General features: G+C 42.1%; 1 protein-coding gene across 1 annotated transcript in view; it reads left to right on the top strand.

The window, feature by feature from the left end:
- Nucleotides 1-27,968, top strand: part of SUCLG2 (succinate-CoA ligase GDP-forming subunit beta) — a 339,235-nt gene that overhangs the window by 156,865 nt on the left and 154,402 nt on the right. Inside the window, exons 8-9 of the mRNA XM_089676016.1 lie at nucleotides 4,302-4,463; nucleotides 14,338-14,480. Coding sequence (XP_089532142.1) covers nucleotides 4,302-4,463; nucleotides 14,338-14,480 — 305 coding nt within the window. The remainder of the gene's footprint in view (nucleotides 1-4,301; nucleotides 4,464-14,337; nucleotides 14,481-27,968) is intronic.

The following is a 27,968-nucleotide window of genomic DNA, read 5'->3' as shown; positions in this document are numbered from 1 at the left end:
TTCCCATCTGTTCCTAGCAATATTATTCAGGGATTCGCAGTGTTTAATGGTATAATAATAATGAAAAAAGCCAATTAAAGTTAAGTAACTCGTCTCGGCCTTGATTAAGTTGTTTACTTATTGGGATTAAATAATGGGTTAATCTCGAGCTGTCTAGAACGGTTTGGTGAGGCGCAACATTGCATTATTCTGTTATCGGGAAATATTGCTCTATTAAACTTCCATATTGTAAGCAGTATGTGGAATCCATTTGCCTAATCCCATAATACAGATATCTGTAAACTGCAGAGTTTTAGAGGCAATTTCCAATCAATCATGGGGAACCGTGTGTGTGTGTGTATGTCTGTGCGCTTTCTTTAACTCCAAAGTTACAAGATTCTACCATTTTATACACAGTAAACGAAAATAAACTTTTTGCATTTTGAGCTTCACAACCTCTTATTCACCAGTTACCAGAATATCCTGGAAGACGGATATACACTACTTGGTATTTTTACAGCTTTTGGAGACTGGCAACTGTGCTTGGATTAGCTGCAAATGCAGCTTGTTCTCAGGTGAATTTGCTGGCATTTGACATCAGGTTGAGATAGTTTGTGAAATCATTCAGCACTCATTGACAGGTACTTTTGTCCTGCAGTTGACCACCTTCTAAGCTGCATCAACTGGTTTCATGTTGCTTTTGCATTCCTATTGAGTTATATTGGGAGAGGGCCAACCTTTTACATTTATAACCATATATAATGCTGGCTTGATGTAATGCAGTTATTTGCTTGAGCTTTGAGCAGTGTTTTGTAGGGATCTCAATCTTTTTTTCCACCTAATGACAATCAAATTGCAGTAAAGCAAGGAATATTAAAAACCCTCTGTAGTGTATTAATGTGTCTTAGTAAACAAAAATGATGTACATACACACTATTTACTAGGGATGCACTGAAATTTTGGTGGCCGAAACGTTTAGGCCGTAAACACCCCTTTCGGCCGTCGGCCGATATGAAGAAGAGCACCGATACAGGTGCCGAAAAAACGCTGCCCCTCACCACTTCCCACCGACCGCTGCTCGGTAGCTCTCAGCTTTGCCTGAGAAACCACCGATCGAACCCGGCACTGGGCATAGAGATTAGTGAAGTAAACATGGCTTTCATTCATCTCTATTCCCTTGGAGGACTGAAGAGATATCACTTTCCGTTCCGGCCATTTTTTTTTTCTTTAAAGCACTAGATCAATGCTTTTTTGATCTAATGCTTTACATTGCAGAGGAGAGATGTGGGGTCTTATTGACCCCATATCTCTCCATAAAGAGGATCTGTCACATTATTTCTAGCACAAGGGATGCATGCATTCCTTGTGATAAGAATAAAAGTGATTAAATTTTTTTTAAAGGGACAGTGCAAAAAACAAAACAAAAAAAACATTAAATAAATTTAAGTTTAACCGCTAGCCTACAGGGACTTATACCCCCTTCCTGCCCAGGCCAATTTCCAGCTTCCAGCGCTGTTGCACTTTGAATGACAATTGCACGGTCAAACAACACTGTACCCATATGAAATTTTTATCATTTTTTTTTGTGACAGATAGAGCTTTATTTTGGTTGTATTTAATCACCTCTGGGTTTTTTATTTTATCTTAAACAAACCAAAAACCACTAAAAATATTGAAAAAAAATGTTTTTTCTTAGTTGTTATAAAATTTTGTAAATAAGTGATTTTTCTCCTTCACTGATGTGCGCTAATGAGGCTGCACTGATGAACACTGATGAGGAGGCACTGGTAGGCGGCACTGATGGGCACTGACAGGCATCACTGATGGACACTGAAAGGCAGCACTCATACATGGCACTGATATATGGCACTGATAGGCAGCACTGACTGGCACTGATAGGCAGCACTGACTAGCACTGATAGGCGGCACTGATAGGTGGCACTGATTGGCAGCACTGATATGTGGCACTGATTGGCATTGATAGGTGGCACTGATGGGTGACACTGAAAGGCAGCTCAGATGGGCACTGATATGTGGCATTGATGTGCACTGGTAGGCACTGATATGTGGCACTGATGGGCACTGGCATGAGACACTGATGAGCACTGACGTAAGGCACTGATGGACACTGACAGGTGGCACTGCTGGGGCTACACTGATCATCAGGGCACACTGATCATCTGTGCCATGATGATCAGTGTACATGTCCCCTCCGCGGAAAGCCGATTACCGGCTCTCCTCTCCTCTCGAGCTGCCAGCGTGACAGCTCGAGAGGAGAGAAATGCTGATAACTTGCATTTCCCTATTTACATGTGATCAGCTGTGATTGGACACAGCTGATCACATTATCGAGCCGACATCTTCGGCTCTTTCCGTGATCAGTGATCTGCTGTGTCCAAGGCTCCTCGAGTCGTGCATGTGCAGTGACAATTCGGAGGACATCATATGACGTCCTGTCAGAACAAGAGAACCACCTATTACTATATGGCGGGCGGGAGGTGGTTAAAGTGCCCCCATCCCCCATGATTGCACGTAGGCCATGCCCACATATGTAAACAGTGTTCAAACCACACACGTGAGGTATCAAATGTATAAATATTTACTTGTGAGCCACTGTGATTATAAATTCAAAATTAAAAATTACTAAAATAGCCATAGCAACACACAAATCAAAATTGAAGACACTGATCTCTCAGATCCATACCCACTTTAAGGCGGTATTAAATCCAAACCAAAAATGTAATATACTGTATTGCAGCTTAGCAATCATTAGATTGTGTTGACTGCATCAGTTTTCTTTTTTTAGGCTTTTTTCTGTTTTCATCTGGTGATCTGGCTAGCAACACATCTCCTGTATAAGAGTGCCCCCACTTTGGATGAAGGAGCATGGGAAGCACGGCAGACAGCAGTATAGTCAGTCTGGGGGTAAGGGTAGTGTTAAATGTACTTGCAGACTTAAATAAATTAACAAATTGAAGCAAACCTCCAGCTAATATTTTAGAAGAAGCAAACAGTTTATTTTTTCTTTTAGGATAAAGGTTTTACATAAAAGCTGATTATTTTAAGCACTCATATCAGTGGTAAATGGTTGTCTCATCCCCCTAAATCTATATATCTGCAGAACAGCTTGTTCCTTTGAAAAAACTTCAAGTCTTTGAAAAAGACTCACTGGCCAAATCTCCAGATTAAAATAGAATAAAAAAGCCTAAAAAATTAAAACTAATGCAGCCTTCACATCTAAGAATTGGTAAACTGCAATATAAAATGTTTGCTTTTGGGCTTAATGCTGCTTTAAGGTTGCATTTAAATTTGTGGATTTGCACTAGACTTATGCATGTGTCTTGGGGTGTGTCTGTTTATTTACAAGCTGCTATTATGATACACCTGACCCTAAGTGCACACGCATAGCAGTGTCTTTGGGGGAGGAGGGGTCATGTGTGTTTCTTGGTGAATGGATATGCATTGAGAATAGCATAGGAAATGAATGCAAGCAGCCAACACACCTTGACGCATCACCCAACGCAATATAAGTGTGCTAAGAGGGCTACTGATTTGGCCTTTGAAGAACCACAAATCCCAAAATAATTCATATACATTTTATTGACTGGGGAAGGGCTGCAGTTAAATACTAACACAATGAGAATAACGGTTAGTTTGTCAAATATCAGAAAATCAGGGTTTTGTCTTAGACTACATCTTAATGCAGACTGAAAGCTTTTGTGGAGCAACTTTATATTCCAAACAGTGTGCCCACAAAAAAAGTGACCCAGGTATATAGCTTTTTGCTCCCAGGTGTGTTGGATTCTAAAGATTCTTCAAGTGACAATTTCTGTTTAATTTGACGGAGCACTTCAGCAAGTCAAAAATGGCAACTACCATATTTCCATCTTTCTATGCAGACATCTTCCCTGTCTTTTTAGAAAGAACAAATTGTCCCACTTTCATGGTCTTTCTTTACTATGTTACTAAGCGCTTCGAACCTTATCATGAAGTTCTTTATTCTTTTCAATAAATCTTACAATCTCATTTATCATTTTGTTTTTCTTTTCCTGTAAACCTAATTAGCGTCTCAAAATAATGAAGCATTAAAACAATAGGAAGAAATGTCTTTGTTTTAATTAATTTTATTAAAGTTCACCCACCAGTTTTTGTTCCTCGGATAATAGATGTTTATGTCAGTACAGCACATGAGATTTGTTTTATATCTTTGTATTTCCTTTGCAAAAGACTAAAGTACATTAAATTGATATTGGTTAACTTTTTTCTATTTTAATTCTTTTCTGAAAAGCATTTTCCTCTCCTCTGTCTTCCTATCGCTGCAGTTGTGTGCTTTGATGCAAAAATTAACTTTGACGACAATGCAGAATTCAGACAAAAGGAGATTTTTGCAATGGATGACACGTCGGAAACGGATCCCATTGAGAGTGAGGCGGCGAAGTACGACTTGAAGTACATCGGTATGGAAGGGAACATTGCTTGCTTCGGTAAGAACAGAAGTATTGTAACAGATCTATTGTATCAAGTGATTGTTCGTTTCACATGGCTTTTGTTTAACAGGAACAGCGTGGTTCTGTCACTGTAGCTATCAAAAAATTGATGCCTAGTGTTTGCATTGTTCTCTTGTCTAGCCCTTATTAACAGTAATGTGTAACTCGGTATTAAATTACTTTGAATGTGGTGCATAAAGGATTATGTATAATAGGAGATGTGGGGACTGTAGCAAACCACATAGTGTATTCAATTTGACCATAGGTTCAAGAAGGTGGGCATTTGTAGGGTAATGGTGAGGTCATCTCTGATTTTATAGGTTTAGAACAGCCTTTTTCAACCAGGTCTGGGGTGCCTTGAGGTTTCTTTAGGGGTGCCTTGGCAAGATGTCTAAAAATTGCCCAAAATTTGTATACAAGCCTACAGGTGGAACAAGCCTGCGTTTTAATTACACAAAGCCAGAGGCTTTCATTGTGCACCATTACGACCTTCTAGCTGCCGGTGTCCTAACAACCAATGATGACATCAGTTGATAAGGAGGATGTTGGTTGCCTGCACACCATCCTTGTTTGACCCTCCTATGTCCATCTAAGCCAGTGCTGGGGTCACATTAGCTGAGTGATGGAGAAAAACTGAGGGAGAAGAGAAACATTGGAATACAAGTCAGTACCAGCATGAAAAAGTGTATTTGCTTTGGAAGAATAAATAATGTTGGGTGTCCTACGTGTGTGGATGTTGCTGCGTTATTTAAAGCTATTAGAATAGTTTTTTACATTTTAGAATGGGGTGCCTTGAGACTGTTAATAATATTAAAGGGTGCCTTGACTGAAAAAAGGTTGAGAAACACTGGTTTAGAAGATAGGGAAAATGAAGAGAGAAAATGGCACCAACTTGACTGTCGGGCTGATCCAGTTGACATTTGTATAGCATGTTACCCTATGTGTTCATGCACATATACACTGTAATCAATGTTTTCTGGCAGAGGCATTTTTTGGATAGAAAAAAAAGACCCCAGAACTAGTGGGTTTCTAAAGGAGATTTTTAGCTGTAAAAACACTCTAACACTGAAAAACTTGGTAAATCATGGCAACCCGGCATTTTTGGACTTTTTTTGATCAAAATAAAAAAAATAGTGCATGGAGCCTAATACAAGGGGCGTTCATGTGAAACCAGGACTTTTGAGTTTATATACTAAAAACGCATTTCAAGGAGTGGAAACTGCATTTATTTTTCAGCATACTCCCCTTCTATAGTTATACACTAATCTCAGCGTTTAACTAATACCTGGAAACCTTCAGCATAGAAAGATGTGTCTCTATGCCTGAACCATCCTAGGACAGCCTGATTCACTTCGTCATCATTGTGTTCACCGTTCCCACAGAACGATTTGTCTCTTGTACAGTTTCACGTCAGGTTATGTGTTGATTATCCAGGATCAAGCTTTCAACGCTAGAATGTTCACAGGAATGACTGCTGTAGGCTGGGAACCACTACAGCTGGGATCATCACTGATGGATGTACGGCCATCTTTGAAATGTTTACAGCATTCAGATGTCCTACTGCGGCTGAGCATCTCATCACCGCTCTGTACTTTGTAGTCTTCTGTAGATATCAGTGGGTTTTACGCCTTTGTTCACAGGAAACTACATCACCATACGCTGTTCCATGCATGTACTAACACTGTTGTCTGCCATCTTGATTTTGGACTGGCCCATGCACCACTTAGCAGTAATAGGACACACTTGCCACTTACTACTGCATGTAGTACCACCACACTAGCATCCCTTATTATACCTGTAAAATTAAAAGTCCCGGTTTGACTTGAACGCCCCTTGTAGAAAAAAAAGAATTAATAAATGGAGACCAGGTTCTCTTAAATGTTTTTAAGTGTAACCGCAAAAAAGTGATCTGACCAATGCTGTAAACCCACAGTAAACCATCAACATCTGACTAAAGTAACTGAATATTGGTTGCTGTGAGTTGGTACTCTTGGCATATCATTTTGTTTTTCGCTGCTGCATCGGATAAGCTTGCATGCGTATGTGAAATGGTTAAATACGATTCTGCACTTTTCCACTCTGGACATACAAATGACTATCCTAAGCATGAATCATAAACATAGTTTCTCAATCATCAAGCAGTTGTAAAAACAGCCAGCGAGTCTGGAGTGCTCTCAGAACGCCACTTGTAACGCGTACCTGGAGAACCATCTGCCCATCACTTAATACTGCTGAGGTTTCAAGTACATCAAATGTCATAGGATGGTATCCACTGTGAGTGAGAGCAGATACACCTATCAATAAAGTCTGAATAAGAAAATTGGATGGGAAGTCTACAGCGTTAAATCTAATTGCTCTTTTGCGGCTATTTACATGGCTGCTGCGGAATAGGAGATGCATTATTAGGTGTTTTTTTTCCTCCTGTTCCTGTCCTTATTACCTTCCTTTCTGTGACGTTTTAAATTTTCTATTTTAACTGCCTGTTTTAGGGCCCCATACACATCAGCTAAAACCGAGCCAATTACCAGTCTAGCACAAAAAGTATAGTCAGGTCTTGTTTACAGAATAAGTTAACCTTTCAACAAAAAGCAATAAATGCACACTTTTTTGCAGGTAAACAAATATGCATTTATTATTTTTTGTTGTAGAAGCCTGGAAGGCATTGCACCAGCTATCACAAAATTGCTGATGCCATGCAGGACTCCTACAGACCTGTCAGTGTATCTGCTTGCTTGTACCTCGTACGGGCAAGCCTATACTAACTGACAGGAAGAATCAATGAATTACCACAGTTCTCACAGCGCCATGGTAGTTCATTGAGAACTACAAGCCAACAGCCGCTAAGGCTGATGTGGCCGGGGGAAAAAATCCCTGGCTAGGTTCCAAAGTGGGGGGGAGTTTTGGTGCAGGGACCGATCATTTCATTACATGTTACACCCATATTCATGTAACATGGTATGAATGGTGAAGTATTGTATCCAAGTAAAAGGTGAAGTTGTATTCATGTGCTGATGTTCCTCATAGGTCCATGTGTAGTGCCAAAAGGGCATGGCTAGTGCCCAAAGAACAATCCAGAGTGTTTACTGGAAAAATAAGAGAAGCAGGAAAGCCCTTATTCAGTGGGGCAAAAAAGTATTTAGTCAGCCACCAATTGTGCAAGTTCTCCCACTTAAAAAGATGAGAGAGGCCTGTAATTGGCATCATAGGTAGACATCAACTATGAGAGACAAAATTAGAAAAAAAATCCAGACAATCACATTGGCTGATTTGGAAAGAATTTATTTGCAAATTATGGTGGAAAATAAGTATTTGGTCAATATCAAAAGTTCATCTCAATACTTTGTTATATATCCTTTGTTGGCAATGACAGAGGTCAAACGTTTCCTGTAAGTCTTCACAAGGTTGGCACACACTGTTGCTGGTATGTTGGCCCATTCCTCTATGCAGATCTCCTCTAGAGCAGTGATGTTTTGGGGCTCTCGCTGGGCAACACGGACTTTCAACTCCCTCCAAAGGTTTTCTATGGGATTGAGATTTGGAGACTGTCTAGGCCAGTGGTCGGCAAGCCGCGGCTCGTGAGCCACATGCGGCTCTTTACACACTTCAATGCGGCTCTTCTGTGTGCCGGGCTCCCGCTCCCCTCCTTCCTCTCAGACGGCCGCCCCAAAAGTCAGGACTCTGCAGCTAGCCCAGCAGTGGGCAAACTACGGCCCGGCGGACCTTTTAATCCGGCCCGCGGAGCGTGGCAAACATTGGCTGTCAGGATGTAGGCAGGGCAGCCAGGATGTGGGCGGGGCAGCGTGACAAACTCCTCTCCTCTCACAGTCCGCCCTGAAGACCGGAACGGCGCGGGAACACGGCGAGAGGAACGTGCGGAGCAAAGGTAAGTGAATTGACACAATATGGGGAATGAATTACTATAGGGGGGATGAATTACTATATGGGGGATGAATTACTATATGGGGGATGAATTACTATGGGGGATGAATTACTATATGGGGGATTAATTACTATGGGGGATGAATTACTATATGGGGGATGAATTACTATATGGGGGATGAATTACTATGGGGATGAATTACTATATGGGGGATGTATTTTCAGTTTTAAAAATGTGGCTCTCAAAATAAATTTCAATCGTGGTTTTGGCGAGATTTGGCTCAGTTGAAAAAAAAGGTTGCCCACCACTGGTCTAGGCCAATCCAGGACCTTGAAATGCTTCTTACGAAGCCACTCCTTCGTTGCCCGGGTGGTATGTTTGTGATCATTGTCATGTTGGAAGACCCAGCCACGTTTCATCTTCAATGCCCTTGCTGATGGAAGGAGGTTTGCACTCAAAATCTCACGATACATGGCCCCATTCATTCTGTCCTGTACATGGATCAGTCGTCCTGGTCCCTTTGTGGAGAAACAGCGCAAAGCATGATGTTGCCACCCCCATGCTTCACAGTAGGTATGGTGTTCTTTGCTCATCGTTCTAATCGAGGGAGATTATCAGTGGTCTTGTATGTCTTCCATTTTCTAATTATTGCTCCCACAGTTGATTTGTTCCCACCAAGCTGCTTGCCTATTGCAGATTCAGTCTTCCCAGCCTGGTGCAGGTCTACAATTTTGTTTCTAGTGTCCTTCGACAGCTCTTTGGTCTTCACCATAGTGGAGTTTAGAGTGTGACTGTTTGAGGTTGTGGACAGGTGTCTTTTATACTGATAACAAGTTCAAACAGGTACCACTGATACAGGTAATGAGTGCAGGACAGAGGAGCCTCTTAAAGAAGAAGGTACAGGTCTGTGAGAGCCAGAAATCTTGCTTGTTTGTAGGTGACCAAATACTTATTTTCCACCATAATTTGCAAATAAATTCTTTCCAAATCAGCCAATGTGATTGTCTGGATCTGTTTTCTCATTTTGTCTCTCATAGTTGAGGTCAACCTATGATGCCAATTACAGGCCTCTCTCATCTTTTTAAGTGGGAGAACTTGCACAATTGGTGGCTGACTAAATACTTTTTGCCCCACTATAGTTCAGTAAGAATATTAAAAAAAAATATTTACTTCGGGAGTGCTGGTTTAGATCAGAAAAACATAATAGCTTACATTTGGCAAGGCTGAGGTAACCCAACTGGGTAGAACATCCAACCTTCCACGAGCACAAGTTGAGAATACCCCTGTCTCCATACGTTAACGTTGGTCAATTTTTATGCCTCTGGGGTCCTGGTCCTAGGTTCTCAGAGGGACATCAGGGAGGTGGTGTGTTATTTGTTAGGGAGAAGGTAAAGAAACCCGTCCATTGGTCGAATGGTAGAGGCGTCCATTGGCATGTGTATTGTAATGTGTCTAAAGATGGATCAGAATCATTGCAATTGATGAACATCAATTTCACAATTTGTGACTCAATATTGCCATTTTCTCAGTTTACAGGGGATACACAGATGTTCAGAATTTTGTGCAGGCTTCACTGATGAGTGTCAGTTTATAGGTCAAATACAGATGTCCAGGATTTCCAGGTTATGCAAACTGGATACAGCCTGCATAGACACAGAGTAGATGATGATTTCGAGCCACAAAACATGTCTTTTAGTGAAATAAAGTTAACTTGGTGAAGTAACCTGATGTTCACTAATTACGATGACTCCAATTCGTCTTTAGACACACTACAAAACACATTCCAACCGATGTCTCTGCCATTTGAACCATCATCGAGTTTTTTTTATTCTTTTTAACAACATGGTGAGAGTTGGGCTTTAATATTTCAGGGTCCGCTCCAAAATGAACATGTGCTTTTTTCACAAAGTAACAGGTTCACTTTAAAGCTGAACTTTGGGCAAAAAAAATGTTTTCCCTTGCAGTAAGGCTTTGCCCGCACTGCAAGGGTTAAGTGCCTGGTTTGCCCCGGGGGAGAGGAGAAAGCCTCTTACACCTTTTCTTCCGCTCCACTAGCAATCAGTGCTCCCCCACTGGACTGTTCCTGGCATCCTCACATCCACAGCAGGTCTATGGAGCCTCTGAGCTTGAGAACGTCAGGAACAGTCCACCGCTCAAGATTGCTGGAGCGCGGGGGTGCAGGAGCTGTAGGGACTGGTCTTGTGATGGGAGGATTAGGTAAGTATATCTCCTATCATCTCTCCCCTAGACAAAAATGAGCAATTAACCCTTGCAGTGCAGGAACAGCCACACTGCAAAGGAAGGTCTTTTTTGCCCGGATTTCAGTTTTACTTTCTCCCTTTTCAGCTTACTGATCATTCTTTTGCTCCCCACCAGCACCACCATCACTACATTCAGCTTCTAGGAACCAAGAAAAGTCCTGTGTAAGCTTTCAATCACTGAAGTTAAATTTCCTGTGCATGGCTCATTGCTGAAACATGGAGCAAGTCACATGCTTCTCCATACCTGGAAATATTGGGTATTTCCTTTGTCTTCTGGCACTGAATGATGTAGTGGGTGAGCAAAAGAAAGGTGAGACTATGCTTGTAAGAAGGTGCCTACTAATAGTGTGTTTATATTAGGTAGTTACCTCTGTACTGCCGAGTTGAAGAGAGGGTTAACAGGGGTTTTCCGGGCTTTCCTATTAGGTTCTGCCCTCCACCCTGTTCTATAAAGAAAGGGAGAAGGCTGGGCTCAGCAGGAGAGGGACCCCATGGGAACAGAAAGAGTCTGTCTAGGAATATGTGACCTGTACCAGCCTGAGAACCTCCCACATGGCAATCCACCTACAAGGACTTTGCCAGTTATTGCCTGCCACCTGCTAAGGTATGCTTGGGCAGCCCATGATTAGTTGGATAGGAATAGTTTGTGTTCCGTATTTATGTGACTGTGATTCTTACATTACGAGACTGTAAATACCACAAGTGTTTCAGTAAAGCGCTGTGATTGTTCTGAGCCTGGTCTGAAGTTATTCAAAGTGGTGCATAAAGGTACATGGCTTATCAGAAGAACAGGGTCTGTAAACACACATGGGGTAGAAAAGGAAAGCCTCCACTATGGGTTAACTCAGCAAGGGAGTCACAGGAGTAGTTGCCACAGGTAACCACGAACTGGTGAGATTGAATTCACATCAAGGAGCGGTTCCAGGCTCGGGTGACATGTCCTCTGGTAGCGAGGGGGGGGGGGGTTGATATTATATCTCCCTCAAAAGCTACTGGGATCTAGCCTGCTGTACTGAGATCCCATATACTCAGCTGCATGATACTGGAAAGAGTAGGAGTTAATTATGTGCACGCTGGGACCACTTTCTGTCACTGGAAGTGAAGTGGCAGAGGAATCCTGGCCTGGTGGAGTAGGGCATAGGCTCAGCAGTGTTCCTTCTAAATGCAACATTCATGAAGCAAAGGTATGCAGTCTAAAGGGACTGAGCGTTTCACAGAGGAACTCTGTATGTTCACCGTTGCACACAGTGTACTGCTCATCTCTAAGCCAGGGTTGCGCCTTAATGTTAACTTTCACACGAACATGGCACGGCCTGGTCCCGTTGCTGAGCACATATATGAAAAGAGGTGGCCCCGCCCACATGCCACTGGGAACAAAAAGTACTAAAATTAACCTGTTGCTTGAAAATCACAGGTTTGCTTTAAAAAAAAAAAGGGGGAAAAAAGCGAGTTTTCTTTTTTTTTTTTTGTTCAATTTGAATATTTGCTTTCAAGAAAGCAGACAAATGTAATGGTGGAGCCGTGCCTGTGGACTAAGGACTGCTACTGACAGGTAATGTATTTTAATCAGGAGAGCAGAAGACTTCTGGGAACTTTATTTTTAATGATTTCATGTTCTTTGTTTCTCTAGAGATATTATGACACAAACAGTCAATCGTAAGTGGCGCTTTGATGTAACTAGTGATTAAGCAGACCCCCTTGGGGTCCTTTTTTCAGAAGTATTTGTGACGTTTGGACAGTATTTGTTTTTATTAAACTGATTTATGTTTTAAACAGAAAATTTGTCATATGCCGCAAATGCAGGTAACAGGATAATCCAATCAGTTACGATCTACTGCTCTTTTAGGAGATATTGCAACTTTTATGAAATCTTAAAGTGAAACCTGACATGATCTAACTCATCCTATGTAAAACACACACAAATTCTATGATATTACTATAATCTAGCTTCATATAGCCCTATGAAACTAGGGTCAGCAGACTCTTCATTGCTTCAAGGACTACTGTAACCTCATAAATTGTAAGGTCTCTGCTCAAGTTCCCGTAACTCCATTTGGTGTTTCCTGCCATAAGTGCTGGCTGGGCAGGAGTTCATCTAGCTCCTCATATGCTCACTGGCCACTTTATTAGGTACACCTTTATTGGATCTCCACTTTAATACCACCCATGGTTATGGAAAGGGCCATCAAGCCCATATACAGTAGGTGTGATGGTTAGGTGGCCACAAACTCTTAGCCTTAAGGTCTAATATCTGGCTGCTTTCAATACCATTCTGCAGGATATTCTGAAATGGATTCTGCAGAGTCAGATTAGGATGAAAGTGATCACATTGGTTAGACAATTTTGATTATGTGTTAATATAGCAGTTGGTTGGGCGTGGAATGATTGATGAAGTGGTCAGAATGATGCATATAAAGGTACCCCTTGTATTATATAGAGTCGATTGTTTCAGATGTCCATTTAAAGCGACTATACATTGATTGAAATTCATGTGGTTCAGCAGGGACCAGACACGTTTCTGTCAGTGTGGCTATCTCTGATCAACAGAAGTTGATTGTTTGATTGATTTCTGTTGATGGGACATGCTGGAAAACTTGTCAGTCAGCTGCAGCTCCTGATCAGTGTGTTTTGACAGTGGTAGGTTTTGATGTTAGAATACAATGTCCCCGCAGGCGGATTCCTCAATCCACCTCACTTGGAGGAATCCCTTAGTGAATGGTGTGTGAATGGAGGAATCCCCTTTCCCTTTTTGTTTTCCTCCTTTTTTTTCAGTTTAAAGTGGTTTGTAAATCCTTTTATATATCCAGTGAAGTGACTGGCCTCAGATGATACAGAGATGAAACGACGTCTCCTACATATGTTGTACCTGTTTATCTATAGCCGTCTATCCCCTGCATCCATTTAAAGTGCAGAATTTACACAGGATCTTTCAGCTCTGAAAAGCAGGGAGCTGAAGTTACTCAGTGAAGAGAGCTCTGAGAACTGATTGTAGAAAAGAGACACATCCCCCTCCACACAGGAACAGAGCTAAGACTCTCAATCCGCTGGAGGTCCCTTCCCTGTCACCATTTTTCTCTTGGTGTCAGTAAAACTTGTCAGAAGTGACTGATGCTGATAACAGAGGAAGGAGGCAGCAGAAAGAAAAGACACTTAGTGCTCCTACTTGAGACAAATACTCACTATAGAAGGATATGCTTTGTTGATATTTCATGTCTGTGGTTTACAACCACAATTATTTTGATCGGTCACCTGTATGAAAAGTTGATGCACTTATAACCTGCATAAAGTTGTTGTAAAGGCTGAAGATTTTTACCTTCATGCATTCTTGCTGTGGGGTCACTCAACAGGAGGGAGGCGCCAGGAGAACCGGTGGAGAACCTGAGAAGAGGAGGATCAGGGCTGCTCTGTGCAAAACCACTGCACAGAGCAGGTAAGTATGACATGTTTGTTATTTGTTTTTTTTTTAAATTGCCTTTAATATTACTTTAAGGGTCTTATTTAAATGTCAAGATAACTGGAAACTGGGATTGATCTCTCTTGTCTCTTAGCAGCCTATTATCGTTTAGTTTCCACTTGTTGGCATGTTGTTCATATTCCACTTGCTGTGTACATGCTGATATGTATCTGGTTGCTGTCACTATGGCAGTTCATAGTGCAGAAACTTTATATAAGGGTCATTGTATGATTGCATCTAATACTTTCTATACTACTTTTCTTTTGCTCTTTACAGTTAATGGGGCAGGTCTTGCTATGGCCACCTGTGACATCATTGACCTTTATGGAGGAAAGCCAGCAAATTTCCTGGACCTTGGAGGTGGAGTGAAGGAGTCTCAGGTCTACCAAGCCTTTAAGTTGCTCACTGCAGACCCCAGGGTAATGTCACATTTGTAATTATTTTCGTTATGAAAAGGAGGCTGTCAAAAAGTCTGAACCGGCCTTGATGGGAATGTAGCCATCTCAGAAGTAGAAGCTAGGGACATCACAGAGGCAGGCAACGTGGTTTCATGTCTGTATCTGTTGTGGCACTTCCGAGAGATGGATTAAGGCAGTAGGAAACGCTTTTTTTTTTTTTTTTTTGTAATGGACCCCTGCATGTCTATGCCATAATATACTAGTTTGCACCTAAAGAAGGCCTTCCCGCACAGAGCTGTCACCGTTCCTGGCGCTTCCAACTTCACCCAGTCTTCCTTCTGGGTTCACGCTCTTCAGCACACTTTTGCAGTGCTGTCATTGACCAGAGCTTACCTGTAGGTACAAGTTTACTAACGCTATAAGGCAGAATGGGGCCCTAGGTAAAGTTTAGAGGCTTTGGCTCCCCTTCCCCTTGATTGACAAAAGGATTGCAATAGGCACAGGAAAGTATCAGACGCCAGCTGTTTGCAAGTGCTTCCTCCCTTGTGAAGTTTTAGGGCTCATGTACATGTTTGGAAAACTCTTCTGAATGGTGGAAACTGACTGCTGGAGAATGTAGGTTAAAAAAATGTCAGTTTAGCAGCGTTTGCATACTGCGTTTATGCGCGTTTGAGTTTAGAAGCGGTTTTAAAAAATAACCTCAGGAGACCTTCCCAAATGCCCAGAATGCACTGAAAAATAGTAAAAAAATAACTATTTCAGACAATTTGAGAGGAATAGAGAGAGCAGAAGCAGAGAGAGCAGTATGTGTTGAGATGACCTGTCTTTTCTGGTTGTATTCACTATGGATCCCATTATGAGCATAATGCAGCACGTTCTACCTTTTTTTTCCTTTACGCAAAACCTAAAACTGACTGCGCTGGTGTACCGGGTCTATTTGAATACATGTAAAACTCTTTGCATGCATTTCTGATGATGAAAAAAGGCTCTGGACAGTATCTGGACATGGAACAGTTAAAAAACACCTATAAATGCAATTAACTGCGTTTACAAGCATTTGGCGTTTGAAACGCCGGTAAAATCTACTGAACGCAAGTTTGGTACATTTAAAAAAACTACTGTAAACTCAACTGCCTGTAAACGACATATTGTACATGGACACACAGGAAAACATTAGGGAGAGTTCAGGGGCTGCTGAAAAAAACGCTGAACAGCTCCTGAACGTCGTGAAAAAAACAAATTCTGATTTTCTGTCTGTCTGGATACAGTTGCATCATTCCTTCTTCTCTTGATTAGCAGGAATTAATATTTTGATCTCAGCCAATAGAAGAAAAAAATTATTCCAGCCACTGGGGAACAGATGAATGAAAGAAGGAAAAGTAAAAGTGGTAAATCCATACAGTCAAAAGTGGACTGCATTTTGCCTTTAACTTTCAGATACATTGCCTCAGGACGAACCTTTACATCGATAGAGGAAATCTCCTACCCAGGGAGCAATACCGGTCTAACCCCATAAGGGGAACTCCGGTGGACGTGGATCACCTGTAAAGCCCCAAGGATCCTGTCTGATGACCTACCATCCCTTAGAGGGAAGACCACCCAGTTTCTGACTCCCCTTGATACCATCTGGAATATTGATATAAGGCGCATTTTATATGCGCGTCCGGTGAGTGCGCATTACTTACACTTCTATTGCCCGGACACCGGTTCCAGAATAACCAGAGCACATGAGTCACCTTTTGAACTGTCTTACTCACTATTTGAACTGGTCTAATTTTATTCCATTTTATGAATTTATATTGGAAACATATTTATAGATTTATTTATTTATTGATTGATATTTAACTTCTTACCGCTGCACCCCCCTTTTTACAGCTCCTGAACGTCAGTTTATCAGCTGCAGTGTACATGAGCCCTTAGGCAGGTGTACTGGTTCACTTTAAATTTATTATATCAAGAGGTAAAGTGTCATTTGCATTTCCCCTTGTTTATGCAACTTGTATTATTACTATTATTTTCCTTTTTATGCCGTTTGTCACAATGTTAAAAATAGTCCTGGTACGAGCAGTGGCATCAGAGCTCACAACAGATCTCTCAGCACATCTACCTTCCGCTCTGAGCTAAACTAGCACCTAAAAGTCAAAATCATGGCAGTAATTGGTCCCAGTGTGCGCTATAATTGATTATGAATCTTGTACAGATAAATCATCTCGCAAAGTTAGAAGAGAAATAAAACATTAATCTAATTAGCAGGCCATCTATGGAGGAAAGGAGAATTTACAGCGTCTTCTAAGAGCTGCAGTTGCATCCTGTTGTAAATTGAGTTTTTATCTCTGCAAAGCTGAAGGTTGCTCATCTGATTTCGGGTTTGCCTCCGTTACTGGCAATTTCGTTTTGCTGTGGCTTATTTTAGGTTACAGGTTTTCAAACATGGTTAAAACTTCCCTAATACTCATTTGGCTTAAAAAGTAAGCAAAAAAGAGGAGATACGCAACAGCTTTGGGGTCTATTTTAAAGGGGAGTGGATACTGCTATCTGCTGGACAATGCAGTGTTCCCTCCACACTCTGCCTGTTTTTTTTTTACAAGCTATTAAGAATTGCAGTCCACAGTGTGAGTTGCAGTATGTTCTACAGAGTGTCCTCAGCATAACTCCTCAGAGATCACTCCATGATGGGAAGAGGTGCTGATCGCATGTCTTTTATGGGTCACGTGACTGAGCCCACCATAGGACAGGATAAAAAAAAAAATCTCCATATCTCACCTACATAAAATTTGAAGGAAGGAGGGGGTTGTAGTTCACAGACTTGAAGTTGGCAGGGATGAAAACACTTTGTGAGATAAGACTGCAGGGTGCATTGGACATCACTGACTTCCTGTCAGGATCAACACCTTTTTTTTTTTTCTTTCATTGAAAGTAGTGTTAAACCCAAAAGCAAACATTTACTATATTGCACGTTACCAATTCTTAACATTAGTTTTCTTTTTTTATGTTTTCTTTCTTCTATTTTCACCTGTGATCTTACCAATAAGTCTGTTTTGTTTTTTTTTTCAAAAGAACAAGCTCTCATGCAGATGTATCCATTACAGGTATAGGACAAACCATTTACCACTGACAGGGGTGCTTTCAGTGATTGGCCTTTATTTACAGTATGTAAAACCTTCATCCCAAAAGAAAAAAAAGACTGCTATCAATTCCTCTTAACATGTTAGCTTGCTTTTGCGTCAATTTATTAATGTACAGTGGATGTAAAAATTCTACACACCCGTTAAAATGTCAGGTTTCTGTAATGTAAAAAAATGAGACACAGAGAAATCATTTCAGAACTTTTTCCACTTTTAATGTGACCTAAAAACTGTATAAATCAATTAAACAACAAACTGAAATATTTTAGGTGGAGATAAAAATAAAAAACTAAAATTATATGGTTGCAGAAGTGTGCACACCCTTATACTAATACTTTGTTGAAGCAGCTTTTGATTTTATTCCAGCACTCAGTCTTTTTGGGTATTAGTCTATCAGCATGGCACATCTTGACTTGGCAGTATTTGCCCACTATTCCTTTCAAAAACACTCCAAATCTGTCAGCTTGCGAGGGCATCTCCCGTGCACAGCCCTATTCAGATCATCTCACAGATCGGATTCAGGTCTGGGCTCTGTCTGGGCCATTCCAAAACTTTAATCTTCTTCTGGTGAAGCCATTCCTTTGTTGATTTGGATGTATGCTTTGGGTCATTGTCATGCTGAAAGATGAAGTTCCTATTCATGTTCAGCTTTCTAGCAGAAGCCTGAAGGTTTTGTGCCAATATTGACTGGTATTTGGAACTGTTCATAATTCCCTCTACCTTGACTAAGGCCCCAGTTCCAGCTGAAGAAAAACCACCCCAAAGCATGATGCTGCCACCACCATGCTTCACTGTAGGTATGGTGTTCTTTTGGTGATGTGCAGTGTTGTTTTTGCGGCAACCATATCTTTTGGAATTACGGCCAAAACGTTCAACCTTGGTTTTATCAGACCATAACACATTTTCCCACATGCTTTTAAGAGACTTCAGATGTGTTTTTGCAAAATTTAGCCGGGCTTGGATAATTTTCTTTGTAACAAAAGGCTTCCGTTTTGCCACTCTACCCCATAGCCCAGACATATGAAGGATACGGGAGATTGTTGTCACATGTACCGTACAGCCAGTACTTGCCAGATATTCCTGCAGCTCCTTTAATGTTGCTGTAGGTCTCTTGGCAGCCTCCCAGACCAGTTTTATGCTTGTCTTTTCATCAAATTTGGAGGGACGTCCAGTTCTTGACAATGTCACTGTTGCGCCATATTTTCTCCACTTGATGATGACTGTCTTCACTGTTCAATTCTTTTGTACCCTTCTCCTGAATGATACCTTTTAACAATGAGATCCCTTTGATGCTTTGGAAGCTCTCTGAGGACCATGGCTTTTGCTGTAGGATGCAACTAAGAAAATGTCAGGAAAGACCTACTAGAACAGCTGAACTTTATTTGGGGTTAATCAGAGGCACTTTAAGTGATGGCAGGTGTGTACTGACTCCTATTTGACATGATTTTAAATGTGATTGGTTAATTCTGAAAACAGCTACATCCCCAGTTACAAGAGGGTGTGCACACTTACGCAACCACATTTTATTTTTCTTATGTTTACTACACCCCCCTCCCAAAGATTTCAGTTTTGTTTTCAACTGAGTTGTACAGTTTATAGGTTACATTAAAGGTGGAAAAAGTTCTGAAATGATTTATCTTTGTCTCAATTGTTTAAATCACAGAAACCTGACATTTTAACAGGGGTGTGTAGACTTTTTATATCCACTGTACATAAATCTAAAACTCCTCTCCCCTTAGACCAGGGTTTCTCAACCAGGGTTCTGTGGAACTCTAGAGTTCCTGCAGAGCTTGCTAGAGGTTCCTGGAACAATGAAAAATGTCTGCCTTTCAGATAAGTTCCCATTGGCACCATTGATCTTTTTAACTATCTGTAAGGGGGTAATTTTTCCCAATGACCTCAAGTGTAAGGCACATTCTTCCCACTTACCATCATACTAATGTATCATGAGTTCTAGATATAGTAAATTTTAGCAGAGGTTCCCTGAGATTGGAAACTTATTTCAAAGGTCCCTCTGTGTTGAAAAGGCTGCCCTAGACAATGCTGCTGTCCACAGGTGACCCCTGTGCTCCTTCATCCAGAGTGTGGGCACTCTAATGCAGGAGGTGTGTTACTGGCCAGATCACCAGGTGAAAAGAGGAGAAAAAACCTAAAAAAAAAAAAAAAAGAAAACTAATGCCACCCCATCTAATGATTGGTAAGTAGTAATATATTACATTTTTGGTTTTAATACCACTTTATTGAGCAGATTTATCAAAATGGAGCAAATAAGAGAAGTTTATTGCGTTGTTAAAGTTTACATAAACTTACAAATGTTTTGCCTCCCCCTGCTTCTTCAGTTTACGTTCAGTTTGTTCCCATGCTCCTCAGTTCAGTAGCCTGGACTACAGAACACCTCCTCGTTATGTTATGGTGATAAGAACGGGAGGCATTCTGTAGTCCAGCAGAGCTGAGCAGGGCTGACAACACTGCTAGGATTTCAGTACAGTAGAGTCAGCATTGTCAGCTCACTGGTTGAACAGGTGTTTGTGTTGGCACAGGGACATATGCACGTGTTGCAGAGATGTACTGTATAATTATATTATCCTGCCCAGAAATACACTTTAAGCAGGGCTATTTTTCTCAGAGAATAGGTGAAGAAACTCAACCATGACCCCCAACAATGCCTGTCCCCCACACTGTAGGAGATTCCGCCTCTCCCACTTGCAGGGAGTGTGACGGGAGCGACTTTTGGGGGTGGGGGGACCCCTGTATCATCTCCCCAAATCATTATGTTTAACCCAACCTGTGCCTGTTAAGGGGTACAGGGTGTGTATGTGAATGTCTGAGTCTTGTGTATAGTGTGTGTTCCTTTGTTCTCGGTCACATGGCTGTCCATTGTCTGTTTGCCATGTGCTACCCCCCATTGTGCTGTGTCTTCCTGTCCAGCAAACTATTATGGGATGTACTGTTCATGTATTGGTGTGGGGGTTGGTCAATGTCCTTTGCCATGTGCTTCATCCCATTGTTCTGTGTCTTGGTGGGATGGGGAGGGGTGATGATGTATTTCCTGTTCCTGGTTGTGTTTCCTCGCCCTCTGTATATATCCTGTGTTTTGTGTTAAAATAAACAGAGTTGGCTTTCTGTTTTAAGAGCTGGGTGCTGTCTTTTTCCTGAGGGATTTCAAGGGCGTGGTCCGTGGATGGTGTTTGGACAGGGGAAGTTGTGCTATAACGGAAAAACTCAGTGCGGTCTGGGTTCCGGTTCCGTTACAGGGAGATCATCCAGCAGGGCATTGGCATCTGGGAACCTGGTAAAAAATGGAGATCGCAGAGGGTGCAGCCTACTATATACCCTCTCCCGCCTATGACTGCACTGCACCCTGGACACCTGCATTTGTCTTGTCTGTATCTTGCACTCAATGGGATCTTCTTAGGAGATCTGATCTGTGGGAGCTGCTTGGAGACAAACTATCACTTGTAAATACAGAAGCTGGACTTCTGTGTTTACATGCATTAGTGATAAGCAGGGGACCTGAGCCAGAGGTGGCGGAACTGAGTTCCACCAAGTTCCAGCTGAAAAAAAAGCCCTGACTTAACAAAAGCCTGTTAACTTTGCACTGCGTGGGCAAATATCCGGTTCATTTTAAATAGAGAAATCCAAATGTGAGCAGACTTGGATTTCTCAAGCAGTTTACTTGTCAAAATAACTCATTTTTGTTTCCTGCCCTCCCATAGGTAATGTCTCTCAGTCTAATCCCAGGAATGTCAGAGTCCCTGCTATCTTCAGCTAATAGAATTACATTTCCCGAATCCATTTCCTTGCAGAGCTGTGTCAGAGCATGCCCAACCCTAGAGTCTTTTTCAGAGCTCCTGCCTATGTATCTAAATTCTGAGCATTATCTGCAGCTAGCATGAGTCAAATCCAGCGAGAAGCAAGGGCTTTGCCTGGCCGTTTCTATCCTCCCTAAGGCGTGCTGCACACTTCAAATCTTAATTATTTTATTTCCAGCTTATCTGGGACTGTTTTTTTGTTTTTTTTTTTCCTTTTCCCCTCCTTCCTCCTTATTAATTACTATCAGAAGCAATGCACCTTTTCTCGGATTTTCTCTTTCGTTATCACAAAGGCAAAATTGTTTCTGAACAAACATCTGTGGCAGAGCCTGAATAATTGGAGACCTCAACATACTCCCGTAAACAGCCTGTAATTAACACATTTAAGAGTTGAACTTGTTATACAGAAGGTTAAATGCGCTTATTGAATTTTCCTGCTCGCAGTCAGCTGCTGTATAGCGGTTTGTATAGACTCGACCGCAGCGTGTAATCAGGCGCACACCCGTTGTTTGGGTGTTCAGCCTCGCTAAGTGGAGTCATGGCTGGTACGGTTTAAAAGGGACAAAGGATAATCATCTTGATGCTTTCTTGAATAATTTAGCGCATTGCCATAGGAAGAGACAAGTGTTTAGAAATGTGCTGTGCGTACGGTATATCACTCCGCCAAGCACTACGGACGCCCTTACTCTGGGGAGACAAACCTCAATTTATTTTTCTTGCCTGTAAGGGGTAGATGCATGTGTAGAATTTACAGCCTGAGCTCATTTATATTATCAATCCTTTTACTTAGTGCATCATAGCAGAGTAGGTGAGAACTAGGGTTGCAATGGCCACAATACAATGGCAGAATTATCCTACTTGAAGATGTGAGCGTGTATAAGATGATACTTTCTGTTGAATCCTTACTAAATGTGAACTCTCTGGATAGCTGTAGGCTCCTACAAATGAGTGATTGATAGGCTATGGGGGATTAAAAAGCATGGCAAATTACTGGTTTGCTTTTTAATTAAGTAATTTATATTTCCATAGTGCTTTTCTCCCTGAAGACTCAAGAGCTTATCAAATTGTTTTGGGGGGAAATAGTAGGTGAGGCAGCCATCTTGGTCGTACTCAGTAGGATATGATACTACGGCACTAGGAACCAACTGACGCACCTGCATGCCTTTGGAGTGTGGGGGGAAACCAAAGTACCCAGAGAAAACCCATGCAAGCAGAGGGAGAACATGCAGATTCCATGCCAGTAGTGTGCTGCTCAGGATCCAGACCCCAGACTGCAAGGGTAACCATTAAGCCATCATGCTGTCTCATCAAAGGGAACCTGTCCTTTTACCCATTAAGTATGAAACTTTTTTTCTGTGCAGATTCTTCCTGTAATAAAGACCAGTCACTGCTGTTCTCTCTCCCTGTGCAGGGTGACTGGTCTTGTCTCAGCCCCCTCCTGTAGTTTTCTGTTGGCGGCCTGTAGTAGGTGGAGCTGCTTAGTCCTTTCCCACAGCTCTGCTCTCTGCACAGGCTATATACGGCACATTGATGATGTTGTCACTATTTCACAAGGTAATATCTTGCAAAGGAATATGGTGCACACGCAGTGTTTGGGACTATTGATGAATATATTTAAATGTCATTTTCCTGAGGTTCAGCTTTAATTTATGTTCTTGGATTTAGGTTTTTAGATAGACAGTACATTAAAGTGGAGTTCCAGTCAGTTTTGTGTTTATTAAAAGTCAGCAGCTACAAAAACTGTAGCTTCTGACTTTTAATAAAAACACACTCACCTGTCCCAGGGTCCAGCAATGTGCTCACCCGTGCTGATCCTTCTCTGCCTCTTCTCTCCTCGGCGCCGGCATCACAACTGTGGACACCAGGCTGTGATAGCTTGCAGCTTCACAGCCGGGTTCCCAATGCGCACGCGCGAGTCGTGCTGTGCATTCTGATTGGTCTGTAAAATGCATTAAGGTAAAAACAACCTTAAAAGTGGTTGTAAAGGCCCATTTTGTTTACCTTCATGTATTCTATGCATGAAGATACAAAAAAACCTTCCGTGTGCAGCAGCCCCCCCCAAACCTTGCCTGAGCCCCATCACAATCCAGCGATGATTTGGTTCTCGGCTCTCCAGGGACTTTCCCTCCTCATTGGCCAAGAATCACAGTCATTGAGCCAATGAGGAGAGAGAGGGGACAGGGCCGAGCTGCCTTTTTTGTGTGTGAATGGACACGTAGAACAGTGGCTGAGGATGAGCCTGCTTGGGTGCCCCCATAGCAAGCTGCTTGCTTTGAGGACAGTTGACAGAAGGGAGGGGCCAGGAGCGCTCTGATGGGGGACCCGGAAAAGGAGATTCGAGGCTGCTCTGTGCAAAACCACTGCACAGAGCTGGTAATTGTGACGTGTTTTTTTTTTTCTTCAATGCCTTTAATATCACTTTAAAGCTTTACAAACACTTTAATGCAGAGAAAGCATTAAAGTGTAACTAATGCAAAACTTTTTTTTTTAGTTTTGGAAAGAGTGGAGAGGGATTAGAACCCTTGTCAGTTTTTATTGCCATCACGGCACCCATTAGGGAGATTCACCCTGTCCATTTGTCCTGTTTACCTTTATTATCGAACGTAAAAGACAAAAACATTTGGGTTTGACACCAAAACAGTAATAGAGGGGAAATCTTCCAATGGGGACACTAGTTCTGGTGACCCTGTTGACACACCAGGGTTCCCTCACTTTGGAGGGATTTCCTCTCACTTCCTATTTTGGTTATGGGACAGGAAGTTGAGGGATATCTCCCCAATGGGACACTGATGGGGAAAAAAAACCCCGAGGGGTTATAAAGCTCCCTTACTCTATTTAAAATGAAAAAGTTTTGCCTTCATTTACACTTTAACTTGTTCACGCGGAGCGTATGCAATTATTGCGGCCTCTCAGCGGCTGGGCCTTGATGCCAAGCGGCCACATATTTGCGTACCATTAGTAAACAAACATATGCTGAGAGCGTGCGCCCTGTGCGCTCTCAGAACATGTGTCGGCGTCCCAAGGAAAGGTGCCAATCTCTCCTTGCGATTGGAACTTTTCCAACCATGTGACTACCGTAACAGCCAATCACGGCGGTCACATGACCCTAAGCCCCGCCTTGCCTCCCAGGATCAGAAACCCCTTAAAGGGCTGGGAGCCGCCAGCGGCTTGGCCTTGATGCCAAGCGGCCACATATTTGCGTACCATTTGTAAACAAACATATGCTGAGAGCGTGCGCCCTGTGCGCTCTCAGAACATGTGTCGGCGTCCCAAGGAAAGGTCCCAATCTCTCCTTGCGATTGGAACTTTTCCAACCATGTGACTACCGTAACAGCCAATCACGGCGGTCACATGACCCTAAGCCCGCCTTGCCTCCCGGCATCAGAAACCCCTTAAAGGGCCGGGAGCCTCCGGCTTGAAGGTTAAAAAACCTTTCTGTCACTGATTATAACATGTTAGCTGGCATTCAGCTCCCCCCAGACTGACAATGCCACTGTCCAAAGGTACCCCCTTGTGCTCTTTCATCCAAAAAAAAGGCCTTCTAAGGAGGAGGTGTCTTACAGGCCAGATCACCAGGTGAAAACAGAAGGAAATAAGCTTAAAAAAAGAAAACTAATGCAGCCCCTACATCTGATTGGTAAGCTGCAATATATTCCATTTTTGGGTTTGCTATCACTTACAATGTTGCAAGGAGATTCAGCAAAACCTAAACTGCTGTGTTATTGCTATTGACAGGCTGCATCATATATGTTTTTTGTGATTTTGCTTCTGATTCCACTTTAAACTTGTACATACAAGCGATAGCAATAATCTGGCCCCTCTATTTTCTCCTGGTTTTCTTTCTATTAAGTGCTGCAGTCTATAATCAATATCACGCGCTGTAATTTTCCATCGATTTCCCCACAATACACCATGTGTGTGACAACCTCTCCTGCCAGTCCGAAGGGTTTGCCTAGTTCTTGTTCTTTATTCTTACAATTCCCAGCTATTGGTTTGCACAGGGGGATTTCTACCTGATATTGTTCTCAGAGCATTTAATCTCTCTAAATCATGTTTTTTTTTTTTCCCCCTACTTTCCCTCCCCTCCGTCATCTGCGAGCATTTGGATACAAGTTTTAATTCTCTCGGCGTACTTGTTACAGAATACAGTATTCAGATGGTGTGTGGGCAGCCTGTAACACTTTGAGAGACTGTGTTCTAATCCCCCTTTTATTTTACATTGAACAAAATAATGCCATTTACTGCTAATCATTACCTGAGTTAAACAAGCCGGGGTCAAGAGACGCCAGGGGTGAAGTTGGCCTTTTCATCATTGCCACGTCTTCTGCTGGCAATTTACGCATTAAAGGAATGGCGTGGCACAACGAACGCATTATGTGCATTAAGCCACGTTCGCTCTGAGCAGTGTCGGATTATTTTGAAGAGCTGTGTTTCATCGAGGCAGTAATCAAGACTTGCTATGGCAGATCTATGAGTTGAAGCCTTTTGGACATTTATGTACACGGTGATGTGTGATCAGTTATGCTTGCTGTTTTTTGTTTTTAAAGCAGAAATAAACTGTATCTGGGAGCCACAAACCGAAAACGCTGTTTAACCACTTGCCCTCCAGGAGATTTACCCCCTTGCTGACCAAGCCATTTTTTGCTGGTAATTGCGTGGCCATGCAACACTGTACCCAGACAAAATTTAGTTCCTTTTTTTCACACAAATAGAGCTTTCTTTTGGTGGTACTTGATCACCCCTGGGTTTTTTATTTTTTGGGATATAAACGAAAAAAGACCAAAACATTTTTAACAAAAAAAATATATTTTCTACTTTCGGTTATAAAAAATATCCAATAAAATAAATCGTATCATAAATTTATGCCAAAATGTCTACATCTTTGGTAAAGAAAAAAAAAACAGCACGTGTATATTAATTGGGTTGCGTGAAAGTTTTAGCATCTACAAACTATGGTATATAAATTGTAATTTACGTAGCTTTTACGTTCTGACTGCCTATCACTTTACTTGAGGTGCTAAAATACCAGGGCAATACAACCAACCCCCAAATACCCCATTTTTGGAAAGTAGATACCCCAAGGAATTTGGTAAGAGGAATGTTGAGTCCATGGAAGATTTTATTTTTTTTGCCACGTTTTGGAAAATTACAACATTTTTTTTTTACACAAAGTTGTCCCTTAAATAATATATTGCTCACGTATGCCTTGGCTGTACGTGGAATAACACCCCAAAACACATTCTGCTACTTTTCCCGAATATGGAGAGACTACATTTGAGAGACTTTTTGGCAGTCTAGCCACATACAGGCCCCCAAAATCCAATGACCACCCCTTCAGACTTTCAAAGGGCATACAGTTGTGTCCAAAATTATTCAACCCCCAATGCTGTAAAGGGGTTTAGGGACTATAGTGTACATTTGGAATTGTATTCAGAATCAAATCCTACAAGGACGTTGTAACTACCCAAATGCAACTAAAATGACATCAATTGTTTATGTAATACAGTAGTAAATGGTTCTTATGTGGTTTCTTCATTGCCACAATTATTCAACCCCTTAAAGACTACCACTCTGAAGAACAGAGGTTCATACAGGTGCTTTCCATCAGGTATTGAAAACACCTGTGGATGTCACCGAGCAGCAATCAAGCATAATAAGCACCAATTAGGCAGCTTTAAAATGACTGTGATACTCAGCTCCTTCTAGACATTTACTGGTGTGGTTACAAACATGGTGAAGGCAAGAGAATGGTCCAGGAAGACAAGAGAAGAGGTGATTTCTCTTCACAGGAAGGGCAATGGCTATAAGAAGATTGCAAAGATGTTAAACATACCAAGAGACACCTTAGGAAGCATCATTCGCAAATTCAAGGCAAAGGGCACTGTTGAAACGCTACCTGGTCGTGGCAGAAAGAAGATGCTGACTTCAACTGCTGTGCGCTACCTGAAGCGTAGAGTGGAGAGAAGTCCCCGTGTGACTGCTGAGGAACTGAGAAAAGATTTGTCAGATGTGGGTACAGAAGTTTCAGCCCAGACAATAAGACGCACACTGCGTAATGAAGGCCTCCGTGCCAGAACTCCCAGGCGTACCCCCTTGCTGTCTCCAAAGAATAAGAAGAGTCGACTGCAGTATGCCAAAAGCCATGTGGACAAACCACAAAAGTTGTGGGATAGTGTTCTGTGGACTGATGAAACAAAATTAGAACTGTTTGGGCCCATGGATCAACGCTATGTTTGGAGGAGGAAGAACAAGGCCTATGATGAAAAGAACACCTTGCCTACTGTGAAGCATGGTGGAGGGTCAATCATGCTTTGGGGCTGTTTTGCTTCTGCAGGTACAGGGAAGCTTCAGCGTGTGCAAGGTACCATGAATTCTCTTCAGTACCAGGAGATATTGGATGGAAACGTGATGCAGTCCGTCACACACCTGAGGCTTGGGAGACGTTGGACCTTTCAACAGGACAATGATCCCAAGCATACCTCCAAGTCCACTAGAGCATGGTTGCAGAGGAAAGGCTGGAACATTTTGGAGTGGCCATCGCAGTCACCAGACTTAAATCCGATTGAGAACCT

Source organism: Staurois parvus, unplaced genomic scaffold (genome assembly GCF_062004578.1).
Source record: "Staurois parvus isolate SC_StPar_1 unplaced genomic scaffold, SC_StPar_1.0 ptg000162l, whole genome shotgun sequence".
NCBI lineage: Eukaryota > Metazoa > Chordata > Amphibia > Anura > Ranidae > Staurois > Staurois parvus.
Note: the sequence above shows the minus strand (reverse complement) of the source record. Positions and strands in the feature narration are given on the sequence as shown.